The sequence below is a fragment of the Calliphora vicina genome, chromosome 1 (assembly GCF_958450345.1).
Source record: "Calliphora vicina chromosome 1, idCalVici1.1, whole genome shotgun sequence".
Taxonomy (NCBI): Eukaryota; Metazoa; Arthropoda; class Insecta; order Diptera; family Calliphoridae; genus Calliphora; species Calliphora vicina.
In genome coordinates this window covers 106,045,284-106,059,460 of record NC_088780.1, presented here as the reverse complement: position 1 = coordinate 106,059,460, position 14,177 = coordinate 106,045,284, and the positions used below count along the sequence as shown (strand labels likewise).

Sequence of the window (14,177 nt, the reverse complement as noted above, 5' to 3'; positions counted from 1 at the left end):
TATAACATTTAATGGTTACAGTAACTAAAATATTGTTTAAATTAAATTAAAACAACAATTATATGTTTACGACAACAATATATTTTTACAACGAACATAGTGTAATTGTCGTAACCATGTTTTTCTCTGCGTGTGCATGTTTATAACCTACACCATCGTAGTGGGAGAGGTATAATGGGTTAGGGATACAAAAATATTGTCCCAACATCCACCTTTAGTCATACCAAACTGCTCAGGATCACTTTCTGAGTTGACTAAGCGATCTTTTTAATCAAACTACAGATCGCAAGTTTAAAGATAATTCGACAAAATTTAGCACAAACCTTTATATTGCCCCAAGAACAAAGCCTATTGAATTTGGTTAGAATCGGTCTATTATTTCTCCTAGCCCCCATACGATTGCCCTATTTTAAAATAGTTAAGCTCTCATAAATATCTTAATTATAAACATATTCAAACCAAATTTAGCACAATTAAGTTTTATATAAGCTGAACTCTCACGACCAAATTTTATGACGATCGGTCAACAATGTTCCATAGGTCCCATATAAGCAATATTCCCGAAAATGTCATTAATTAGTCATAGCTACCATATAAGGCCGACTACCGAAAATGTTGGCATTCAAATATGATTCAACACAAATAAGTTTCATATCAAGTGAAAACTTTTTATAATCATATACTCGGAGTAGGGTATCATAAGGTCGGGCTTGCCCGACTATACCATTTTACTTGTTTATTAAAAAGTATTCTTCGTTGCTTTTCACAACGGGTTTTGTTATATTTTTTTCGAATGAAATATTAAAATAAAATATAAAAAATCAAATAATTCAAAATTTAAAATATTTTTTAACACTTAAGTATATAGTTAAGATAGAGGAATGAAATTTTGGCATGTGGTATTCAATATTTGGATCTTGAATTCACTATTTTTTTGAAAAAAAATTGTTGGAAATCTAAAAGGATATTCAAGGATAAAAAATTGAAAGGACATTTTTGACATCTTTTGATCCTGACATGATAAAATCAAAATAATACGAAATATTTTACAACTCTTCTTGATCATTTGACACCAAATTTGGCATAGTAGGATGATCAGAAGTATTTTAAAACATTTTTTTAAAAATGTACTCTGAAAATTGTAAGTCCTTTTAAAAGGAAACAGGATCACGAAATGAAAAACTGAAAACGCAGTTTTTCTCCATTTAATTTATAGTTTCAGACGAATATCATCCGGTTCGTGTCTAATATTGAGTGTCGTACGGTGTTATCACTTAAACAAGTATTTAGTTAATATTACTGTACTTATTTGAGTAGTGTGTAATTTTATGCAAAAAAAAAAAAATAAATAAATATATAAATTAATTTATACAGTGCAAAAAACACACGATCATGACATTTAATGTTAACAAAATTAGTTTGGCGGACTATTAGCTATATTATTGCCATATCACCAAGTCTTAATTTGAAGTTGGCCAAAAACTGATGACACCATTTTTTGAGGGCCCACTGATTTTCAGAACATTTGGGGGCCCATAAAAAAAATGGTGTTTAAAAATTCGCTTAATATATGATTGCGGTAACCATAATATGTTTAAGTTACCATTGTTGCAGCAATCCTATATGTGATTGCTACAATCATTGATCATTATAAAAGCTAATGAATCGTAAATTTTTTTTAGAAATCCGTTTCTCCTCAGAAGCATAAAAAATCGTCCTTGAACAAATGATATATCCAATTACGTTTTTATGTATATTTTTTACTATAAATCCTTGAAAGCTTTTTATTATATCAAAAAAATAAAAATTTTTTCAGAAAATGGATAATTAGTATGCTTTGAGGAAGGATATTTCGAAACTGATTTCCTTAATTTTTGTATTTTTTTTTCTTGGGAAATAATTCGATCTCGGGAACTATTGGAGTTATTGTTACGAAATTTTATACGGTTGGAGCTGAGGTGTTTTCGAGTTGATTTACATTTGTTCAGTTTCTTAGCGCTAATAGGCCCGAATGCATAGCCCCTCAAAGTTGAACACCTCGGGGCTCAAATTTAAAGAAAAAAATCGCCAAAAATTCATTCATGATCCGAATAAGCTGAAATTTAAAATCTAACTAGTCCTTGAGAAGATCTACAAAAAATGCGTTTACAATCAAGATATTTAGGTTAACTGATTTATTTTTTTAATTTTACTCGATCTTTTTCTTAGATATGTCAGGCCTACGGACGGTCGAAATTAATTTTTTAAATATCAGCTATATCGGCAATAAAATTCTAAATTAAATATAAAAAGCTTGCTAGCGTTATCTCGTCCCTATAAAAAGTTAAACGCATCCAAAGTTGGAACTTGTAAATAGTGCCGTATTTTTTTCCCAAAAAAGCCCATCTATTTTTTCTTTTGTAGAAAACAATTTTTCTTTGGGACTATATATTCTATATTCTATTTTTATATGTCCCGGAAATACAACTTAATGCAAAAGCATGTAAAGTAAAATTTGGCTCACTTAAGCGGACCTAACCAAACTTGGACAATTTAAAAAAAAAAAAAAATTATTTAATTAAAAAATTTAAAAAGGCAAAGCACCTATCCACGAAAAAGATCCATATTTATATAACCCTATATGTTTCTTAAATACTTACAAAGTTTTTTTTTATTATCATACGGTAAATAACGTCTCAGTAGGCACTTTTCCTAAAAAAAAACTGAGTTTTTGGAACACATTTTCCCCGTTTTAGGAATATGGGTATTTGAAAATAGAAAAATGTCAAAAATTATAATGCCGTTGATTTTAGGTCATTTGAGTCTATATTAGTTCCAAATTTTGTTATGATATCTTTAACCGTTCAAATTTTACATTAATTAAAATTTTATATTTTTCTTCATGTAAAATCTCCATATTATAATTTTTTTAGTTTTTAACGTAGAATTATTTAATTTTACTAAAATATCAATCTCAAAGTCCTAAGGATTTCACAAATATCAAATACTTATAAAAAAAAGCCTTTATTTACTTTGAAAAAAAATCGACAATATAGTATGTGCAAGCAAAGCCGTACAGACCATTTACCCGATGTGATATTACATACATAACTTTATCCTGAGTACTTTATGATTCAATAAAAAAAATACAATCTTAAGGAAAAAAAAAAACTGTGTTTTCTATTTCATTCAAATCTTGAGTAAATTTTGGTACACAATTTATAAAAGGGCCATCCTAATCCTTATGTCGTGTACATGCAAGTACATTCTGTATTTTACTAAAAATACAGTCTTAGGCAAAATTAATACAAAATATTGTGCTATTGCTTAATAAGGGTTTAATAATTCCCTTAAAGAAACCTGAGTTGTTCATACATGCAAAATGTCGTTAGTATTTATTATCAGACGTATGAGCAATATTTGTTGAAAGAAAATAATTAATATCACCCATACGCCTCAGTATTTCTTCACACAAATTAAATTTGTATTAAAATGACTAGAGCAGACGTATGAGCAATATTGGACAAAAGGAAATAATTAATATCATCCATACGCCTACGTATTTCTTAATACAAATTAAAATCTACTGTTTTAATTACATTGAAAAACTAAGCTTTTCGATTTTAAAATTAGATAATATATCTACATATCAGTCTTACTCAAAAACTTAAATGGATATGTTCATATACAATTGTCGGAAAACTTTCTGTTATGACTGTGTCTAGCATCCGGAACGTTCTTAATGTTTGCTTACAGACACTTACATATTTATTTTATAAAGATACACACATGGAAACAGGGATATTTTTGGTTGTTGCTTATTGTATTGTAAATAATGTAACTAATGGGCGTTTAGTGTATAAAACATGAAAACATCAAGATTAAATATTTAACAACAAAAATGAAAATGAATATTGAGAATTGAATAAAAGATTGCATGAAACTTAAGCAATGAGCAGAATATGTTTGAGTTGCAGACGATTAAATCGAAATGTGTTTTTGTTAGAGACTAAAGCAAACATATTTAAACGATTTGCAGGCACAAGTATGAAAAAACCAAGCACTTGTATGGCAAAGAAAGTAATTTAATACTACAATATGTCGAAATATTCCACAAGAATAAATATGCATTGGAAAATCATTAAATCAAAATAAATATTTATTAAATTAATTCACTAGAAACAATTATTTTACATACAGCTTATCATATTTACATATTTTCAAATTACAAGGATGTGCATATTTTTCAGTTTTTTTTACAATTATCAAGAAGTTACCAACCATATTACCAACTAAAAATTTGAAGCACATCTCAATATTAAATTCATAAAAGTATAAAAGTATAAAAGTATAAAAGTATAAAAGTATAAAAGTATAAAAGTATAAAAGTATAAAAGTATAAAAGTATAAAAGTATAAAAGTATAAAAGTATAAAAGTATAAAAGTATAAAAGTATAAAAGTATAAAAGTATAAAAGTATAAAAGTATAAAAGTATAAAAGTATAAAAGTATAAAAGTATAAAAGTATAAAAGTATAAAAGTATAAAAGTATAAAAGTATAAAAGTATAAAAGTATAAAAGTATAAAAGTATAAAAGTATAAAAGTATAAAAGTATAAAAGTATAAAAGTATAAAAGTATAAAAGTATAAAAGTATAAAAGTATAAAAGTATAAAAGTATAAAAGTATAAAAGTATAAAAGTATAAAAGTATAAAAGTATAAAAGTATAAAAGTATAAAAGTATAAAAGTATAAAAGTATAAAAGTATAAAAGTATAAAAGTATAAAAGTATAAAAGTATAAAAGTATAAAAGTATAAAAGTATAAAAGTATAAAAGTATAAAAGTATAAAAGTATAAAAGTATAAAAGTATAAAAGTATAAAAGTATAAAAGTATAAAAGTATAAAAGTATAAAAGTATAAAAGTATAAAAGTATAAAAGTATAAAAGTATAAAAGTATAAAAGTATAAAAGTATAAAAGTATAAAAGTATAAAAGTATAAAAGTATAAAAGTATAAAAGTATAAAAGTATAAAAGTATAAAAGTATAAAAGTATAAAAGTATAAAAGTATAAAAGTATAAAAGTATAAAAGTATAAAAGTATAAAAGTATAAAAGTATAAAAGTATAAAAGTATAAAAGTATAAAAGTATAAAAGTATAAAAGTATAAAAGTATAAAAGTATAAAAGTATAAAAGTATAAAAGTATAAAAGTATAAAAGTATAAAAGTATAAAAGTATAAAAGTATAAAAGTATAAAAGTATAAAAGTATAAAAGTATAAAAGTATAAAAGTATAAAAGTATAAAAGTATAAAAGTATAAAAGTATAAAAGTATAAAAGTATAAAAGTATAAAAGTATAAAAGTATAAAAGTATAAAAGTATAAAAGTATAAAAGTATAAAAGTATAAAAGTATAAAAGTATAAAAGTATAAAAGTATAAAAGTATAAAAGTATAAAAGTATAAAAGTATAAAAGTATAAAAGTATAAAAGTATAAAAGTATAAAAGTATAAAAGTATAAAAGTATAAAAGTATAAAAGTATAAAAGTATAAAAGTATAAAAGTATAAAAGTATAAAAGTATAAAAGTATAAAAGTATAAAAGTATAAAAGTATAAAAGTATAAAAGTATAAAAGTATAAAAGTATAAAAGTATAAAAGTATAAAAGTATAAAAGTATAAAAGTATAAAAGTATAAAAGTATAAAAGTATAAAAGTATAAAAGTATAAAAGTATAAAAGTATAAAAGTATAAAAGTATAAAAGTATAAAAGTATAAAAGTATAAAAGTATAAAAGTATAAAAGTATAAAAGTATAAAAGTATAAAAGTATAAAAGTATAAAAGTATAAAAGTATAAAAGTATAAAAGTATAAAAGTATAAAAGTATAAAAGTATAAAAGTATAAAAGTATAAAAGTATAAAAGTATAAAAGTATAAAAGTATAAAAGTATAAAAGTATAAAAGTATAAAAGTATAAAAGTATAAAAGTATAAAAGTATAAAAGTATAAAAGTATAAAAGTATAAAAGTATAAAAGTATAAAAGTATAAAAGTATAAAAGTATAAAAGTATAAAAGTATAAAAGTATAAAAGTATAAAAGTATAAAAGTATAAAAGTATAAAAGTATAAAAGTATAAAAGTATAAAAGTATAAAAGTATAAAAGTATAAAAGTATAAAAGTATAAAAGTATAAAAGTATAAAAGTATAAAAGTATAAAAGTATAAAAGTATAAAAGTATAAAAGTATAAAAGTATAAAAGTATAAAAGTATAAAAGTATAAAAGTATAAAAGTATAAAAGTATAAAAGTATAAAAGTATAAAAGTATAAAAGTATAAAAGTATAAAAGTATAAAAGTATAAAAGTATAAAAGTATAAAAGTATAAAAGTATAAAAGTATAAAAGTATAAAAGTATAAAAGTATAAAAGTATAAAAGTATAAAAGTATAAAAGTATAAAAGTATAAAAGTATAAAAGTATAAAAGTATAAAAGTATAAAAGTATAAAAGTATAAAAGTATAAAAGTATAAAAGTATAAAAGTATAAAAGTATAAAAGTATAAAAGTATAAAAGTATAAAAGTATAAAAGTATAAAAGTATAAAAGTATAAAAGTATAAAAGTATAAAAGTATAAAAGTATAAAAGTATAAAAGTATAAAAGTATAAAAGTATAAAAGTATAAAAGTATAAAAGTATAAAAGTATAAAAGTATAAAAGTATAAAAGTATAAAAGTATAAAAGTATAAAAGTATAAAAGTATAAAAGTATAAAAGTATAAAAGTATAAAAGTATAAAAGTATAAAAGTATAAAAGTATAAAAGTATAAAAGTATAAAAGTATAAAAGTATAAAAGTATAAAAGTATAAAAGTATAAAAGTATAAAAGTATAAAAGTATAAAAGTATAAAAGTATAAAAGTATAAAAGTATAAAAGTATAAAAGTATAAAAGTATAAAAGTATAAAAGTATAAAAGTATAAAAGTATAAAAGTATAAAAGTATAAAAGTATAAAAGTATAAAAGTATAAAAGTATAAAAGTATAAAAGTATAAAAGTATAAAAGTATAAAAGTATAAAAGTATAAAAGTATAAAAGTATAAAAGTATAAAAGTATAAAAGTATAAAAGTATAAAAGTATAAAAGTATAAAAGTATAAAAGTATAAAAGTATAAAAGTATAAAAGTATAAAAGTATAAAAGTATAAAAGTATAAAAGTATAAAAGTATAAAAGTATAAAAGTATAAAAGTATAAAAGTATAAAAGTATAAAAGTATAAAAGTATAAAAGTATAAAAGTATAAAAGTATAAAAGTATAAAAGTATAAAAGTATAAAAGTATAAAAGTATAAAAGTATAAAAGTATAAAAGTATAAAAGTATAAAAGTATAAAAGTATAAAAGTATAAAAGTATAAAAGTATAAAAGTATAAAAGTATAAAAGTATAAAAGTATAAAAGTATAAAAGTATAAAAGTATAAAAGTATAAAAGTATAAAAGTATAAAAGTATAAAAGTATAAAAGTATAAAAGTATAAAAGTATAAAAGTATAAAAGTATAAAAGTATAAAAGTATAAAAGTATAAAAGTATAAAAGTATAAAAGTATAAAAGTATAAAAGTATAAAAGTATAAAAGTATAAAAGTATAAAAGTATAAAAGTATAAAAGTATAAAAGTATAAAAGTATAAAAGTATAAAAGTATAAAAGTATAAAAGTATAAAAGTATAAAAGTATAAAAGTATAAAAGTATAAAAGTATAAAAGTATAAAAGTATAAAAGTATAAAAGTATAAAAGTATAAAAGTATAAAAGTATAAAAGTATAAAAGTATAAAAGTATAAAAGTATAAAAGTATAAAAGTATAAAAGTATAAAAGTATAAAAGTATAAAAGTATAAAAGTATAAAAGTATAAAAGTATAAAAGTATAAAAGTATAAAAGTATAAAAGTATAAAAGTATAAAAGTATAAAAGTATAAAAGTATAAAAGTATAAAAGTATATAAATTAAAGCGCATCAGATTTACATATTTTCAAATTAAAAATAAATGGATATTGGCAATTTTTTCAAAGTTTTTTTAAACAACTAAGATAATAACAAACTATTACCAACTAAAAATAGGAAGGATAGCTCAATATAAAATTCATTGATTCCGCTGCTAATTTTCAACACTTTCGCAAATCCCATTACCTTATAGCTTCTTTGCAAGTTATTTTTTTTTAATTACTTATAATGATTTTCTATTTACATTTTCTTCAGGACAATCAACAATACCAAGAAGATAAACACAAGATTCGCGGATACAATGAAGTCATTGAGAAGCCACAGAAATATTTGAAGAACAACAATATCAATACTGGTAAGTTTTCGAAATTATGAGAAAATCCTGAAACCTTAACAAAGATTTAAAGTTTTACATTATCAATAATTCATAACAAATTACAATGTCCCTCAAATCCTAATACTACAATCAATAAATCTCCAGGTTACCCCTCAAAATCGCCCGAATGTAAACCCCAACAATTGACAGCCATCGGAAATCGTCTGTTGGACTGGTTCTCAGTCATTATGGCAGACAGCAAGAAACGCCGCCAGCATAGTCAAAAATCCAAAGCCCACTTCCCACCCGCCTGCAAGACCGAAGCCAAATGGATGTTTGGTCATTTGGATTTGAACAATGATGGCTTCTTGTCGCTGCAGGAAATGTACGATTTGGAACATGATCAGAATGAGCGTTGCATTAAGCCCTTCATCGATACCTGCGATTTGGATCAGGACAATTCAATAAATACCCGCGAATGGTGTCGTTGTTTTGAGAAAACAGATCGTCCATGTGCCGCTGTAAGACGAAGAATTGCCGGCGATTTTGCAGGTGAGATAGGTACAGGTGGACATTTTAATTTATCATACAAATTGTGTTATTTTTTTCACTACAGAAACTCTTTTTGTTATTTTTGATTTCGTTACATACTTTTTTCCCCTCAAACCAAAAAAAAATGAAAAGAAAAGAAACGAAACGAAAGAAAAATACACACTTTTAAGAAATGCTTTTTAGGTTGTATCAAAAAATTAAAAAAAAAGAAACTGGAATTTAATTTCTAAAACAATATAAAAATATATTTAATGCCTAGTTTTATGATATATTTTCTTAGACTATAAACGTTTTTTATCATATTTAAATATATACAAAATAATTTATTTTTACTACAACGGCAATTTGCTAAATATTGAAAATAAAGCTTCATTTTGTTTTGTGATTTGTAAGATTTCAAATTTTTAATTTTTTTTTTTAATATATTGAGTTTTAGCTTTAGCATTGCTTCCTTGATTTTTTGATTTAAAAAAAAATATTTATGTATTTATTTAAAATATTTAGTTAAGAATAATTTAGGAAATTTAACAAAAATATTAACAGTAAAGTTTTGTAGTAAAAATATACATATTAGAGATAGCTAGTTGGAAAACTTTCAAAAAGTGGAAAAAACTTTCAAGTTTAGTTATAGTTACACCTTTTGACTCTCCACGAAGGACTTTTGTGGGTCTGCGATGAATATTTCGATGTGTTACAAACGGAATGACAAAATCAATATATTTTTCCCACCCATTTGTTTATGATGGTGAGAATAAAAATCGCAATCTAAAGATAAAAATGCTGTGTTTTCTATTTAATTCATATCTTGTGTACATTTTGGGACAACCTTTATTTGCTATTTTTAATAAAGTTTTAAAAAACCAATATTTCAATTAAACTAAACTGATGCCAAATTATTTATTTAAGAAAAACTCAAATATTTATTGAAAATCATCTAAATAAAATAAACTTATCGAAAATATTATATTTAATCGTTTTTCTGAGTTTATTAGACTGGCTCAAGAATAAATAAATGCATACAAATGAATTTGAATACATGGATTAATTAGACCATTTAAATTTGTTGGTAACATATTCATTAGGTCTTTACGCAGCGAGTCTAATGTTTAACCTTGAATCGCACTGCCAAGAAACTATTCCTTTCAGTTTTGGCTAATTTGACACTTATGATTCCTTTGTAATACAAACATAAGTAAATTGGTTACTTCACATATCTTAAGCAATCTATTTTAGAGTCAATCGTCACTTTAGTATCCCTAAGTAAGCTGGAGTCTAGTTAGTAAAAATTTTTTTTATATTGCCATTTAGGAGTTAGTTTTGCTTTGTGTCCATTTTTAATCCCTCAATTGAAGATCAAAACATCTTATTCACCCCCAAATCAGATAACGCTGGGTTCGTCTGTTGTTATTCTCTAAAGTTAAATTATATTTCTGTTCAAGAACTAGTTATTTTACTCACCACTAGTATTATCTGGTTAGGTCAATTCGCCAATTATTATTGTCCCTGGTGAGTGAGTTCGAAAATAATGTTGCTTTTTCGTGGGTGATTAAAAATATTCCCTTGCTAACTTTCAAAGGTTATTAGAAAAAACTATAGATTTTCGTTCCAAATGCAAAGAGGGAACAAAGTGTTTCTAGATGAGGTCGTTTCTATGAAAAGTTAGATGATTCTCGATGAGAAAGTTCCGATTAAATATTCGATATAAAATATTTAAATATTTGTGTATCAGAAACAAAAATAAACATTTTCAAAACTATTGATTTTCTCATTGTTTGTAACACATTACAAATTTTAAGACGATATAGATGTGTCCGTCGGTCTGCCTAGTTAAGGCACGATTGAGCTTAGAGGAAAGGAATTAGGGTTATGATTTTTTTGAAATGTTTGGAATTGAAAATGGGCAAATTGTTTTTCTCTTTTCCTTTACTCCCTGTCTATACTTGACAAATATTTATTATAACAATTAATGACGTTTGTTGTCAAGACAAAGTTGTCTGAGCAAAAGCACTAACAATTTTGTCATGACGAAGCAATAATAATAAATGGGGACTATACCTGGTAATTTTTTATCTTGATAACCATTTTGACTTTTATCATGATAAAAATGTATCAGGTATAGACAGGGGGTTAATATAATGCAAATAAATATAGAGATTTTGAACTTGTTATACCTATGATAAAAGGGCAAACATTGTTGAAAATTATAGGAATCGTTCCATGATTCCGCCTAGATCTCATACAAATTTTTCCACGGAATATGGCTCTATGCAACAACTATGTCTATAGAATAGGCATTATCCATACAAAATCCAGTAAAAATTGGTTTCTTGTAAAGAGAAATCACAACATGATATATGGTTTGGATCGGTTCATTTTTGTAAAGATCGGCCCACAATTGACAATATTTTCCATATAAGGTCCAATTCTGAAAAACAAATTAACCTACATAAATATCGTTTTTAAACCAAAATTTTACACAGATGTATAAGTACTCGTAAAAGGTATATAAAAATCAATTTTCTGGATTTTATAAATATCGGTTCATATTTTATCATAGCCACCATATTGGGTCCATTTTCGAAAATCACCTTAATTCGCATTAGTCACTGTATTTTGTGAAGATTTGACCACTTCCGAGAATAACGAGCATAGATCTCTTGTAAATATTGTTATTGAAGCGAAATTGAACAGACTACTATATTTTTATGACGATCTCTATATAAGGCCCACATCCAAAAATACATTAACGCTCATAAATATCGAAAAATTGTTTCATACATTCCCAAATCTTAGTACTGGATTGTGCTCCTCTATAGGTCCCACATCTGGAGAAAATACTATTCAATACAACCAAAAAAAGAGCATACGATTTTATTATATTTCATATTGCATGTTCTCTTTATGTCTACCACTGGTGTAGAATACTATGAACCGCCTCTTAGATTAACTATAAGTGGTACATACATGTTAAAATAACTAGTTAAATGGCTACTCAAATAACAATTTAGGAAGCTAGTGAGGAAGTTCTCTTATTTTAATCTAAAAAATTTCAAAACCTAAAGCAAGTGATCAATTATAGAAATAATGATCTTAAAAGCGTTACAAAAAACTCTATTATACTTTTTAATTAAAAAAAACGAGCCAGTCTAATGTTTACATATTAAAATGAGTTGAAAACATGTTAAAATTGCATAGAAAAGTAAAAAAAATAAACTTGAAAGTTTTCCAAGAATGAAAAAAAAAACACTGAAAGTTGTCTACATTTTGTTAAATTTCAACATAGCAGCAATATTAAATAAACTAAAATTTAGAAGAAAAGTTTTAATAAACAGCATAACGTTGCAAAATACACATATATTTCATTAGAACTTTAACATTAAACAAACTTTAAAGTTGAATAAGGAGTTCTAACAATATTTTACTATTATTGTTTGGCATAGCAGGAGCTGGACTATAACCCAGCAAACATAATTGGAGTTTATTCCTTGAAGACGAAAGAAATTAGCAAGAAAAACATTTCTATAAATATTTCTCAAAATATTACCAGGTGGTCAATTCAGGTTCTGTGAAACGTTGAATTTTTTCACTAAACAAAAATCAGAAACTCTATGAAAATATGAAAAAAACTGTTCATTTCACCGTTTCACAGAACTAGAATCGACTCCCCAGATTTGAAAAACAGTTAAATAAATTTTCGTATACTATTGGTGTTTTCTTTTCTGACACAAAATGTTGCCTATATATTGTGTACCATTTATTAAATGTTTTTAACGATCACAATAGAACAAAATCATTACCATTTATGCAATTTTCTTTTATGTAGCTACTAAATATTAAAAAAACTATACTTTTTTCTTACAAAAAAAGTGGTGCATTTCTAACCCTTTGATAAAATTAAGGGTGAAACATGTAGCATATCTTCAGGGTTTTAGGGTAACATTATTAGAAAAGAACACGACCAAACTACATTTTTTTCAGAAAAGAACACAAAGAAAGGTAAAAGGCAGAATAAATGCAGCATTTATGCCAGAAAAGAAAACGCCATATATTTCGTAAATAAGTGATAATTAATTTGAATCTTCTAAACTACTGGTTCGATTGTAAAATGCCGTATTAACTAATCATAGAGGAGGACATAGGCTTTAAGAAAAGACCACCTCTGGCTAAGTAAATTTTGTACAGCTTCTAACAATATGACCACATTTCAATGAATAACAAACTGGAATTTGTTATAAAGCAAAAGAAAATCTGAAGAAATTCCTGTTTATTTCACTCTGATATCTCTTTTAGTTTAAAAGATATTTAAGTTTAAATTTTTAAACTTTTGTTTTTTACCACAACTTTATTTTTTTTTTCGCAAATATCTTCGGTAATTAGGTTAAAAAAGGCAGCTGGTATCAACCAGCTCACTTGGGTCCATGAATTGGTCCCTTTGTGATACCCTAGGGGATCATGCTTAGGACCTCAAGAGGTCCTTCAAATGTCAGAACTAGGTTCAATGCCGAACCAACCTGACGCACGAATGAACGAATCCATCTTCCTGATATCCAGAGTAGATAGATTCGCTAGGCCGTGCAGAAATGGACTACCTATTGTCGCAGTCCTTGCCCCGGATAGAGCAGGGCAGAGACAGAGGAGATGTTCAACCGTATTATCCTCGTCTTCATCATGGCAACTCCTATAGAAGTCATTGTATGGAGTATTCAGCCTCCTAGCATGCGCACCAATCAAGCAGTGCCCCGTAAGCATTGATATCAGAGCTCGTAGGGATATTGACCTGTGATGGTCAAAAACGGGCCAAGTGAGTCTCGATATCGAGCAGTTTGTCAAATTAGACCATCTGAGCTGAGCAGACTCAAATAATTTACGCTGTATGATTGACTTACAGCAAGATAGCGGTGAACCGACCAAATGATCGATCTCATCAATTTGTAAACGTGAGCCTCTTTTGGCCAGTTCATCCACAATAACATTGCCAGGTACACCAGAGTGACCAGGCATCCAGAATAACTCCAGGTTAGAATGTCTCGCCATCTCATTAAGAGATACCCGGAATTCATGTACCAATCTGGATGTCGAGTAGACGCCAGATAGAGATTTAATAGCAGGCTTACTGTCGGTACAGATTTCGGATATTCACACCAAATAGCCTATAGTACTTCATCCAGTGAATTGCCCTTTTGATCGCTGAGATCTCAGCTTGAATTACACTACATTGATCTTGTAGCCTGAAGCACACCCTCTTCGGAAATGGATGTCCAAATATTTGTCTAAATTCGATAATAACACATAAAGGCAATATCTGAATCTGCTTAGCCGTGAAAAATATTCAAAG

General features: G+C 25.5%; 1 protein-coding gene across 2 annotated transcripts in view; it reads left to right on the top strand.

Moving 5' to 3' along the window:
• Cow (Proteoglycan Cow) overlaps window positions 1-14,177 on the top strand; it is a 305,796-nt gene that overhangs the window by 272,537 nt on the left and 19,082 nt on the right. The window contains exons 8-9 of one of the 2 annotated variants that reach the window (XM_065515436.1): window positions 8,230-8,329; window positions 8,456-8,851. In XM_065515436.1, the coding sequence (XP_065371508.1) occupies window positions 8,230-8,329; window positions 8,456-8,851 (496 nt within the window). The remainder of the gene's footprint in view (window positions 1-8,229; window positions 8,330-8,455; window positions 8,852-14,177) is intronic. The other variant, XM_065515437.1, reaches the window with a different exon arrangement.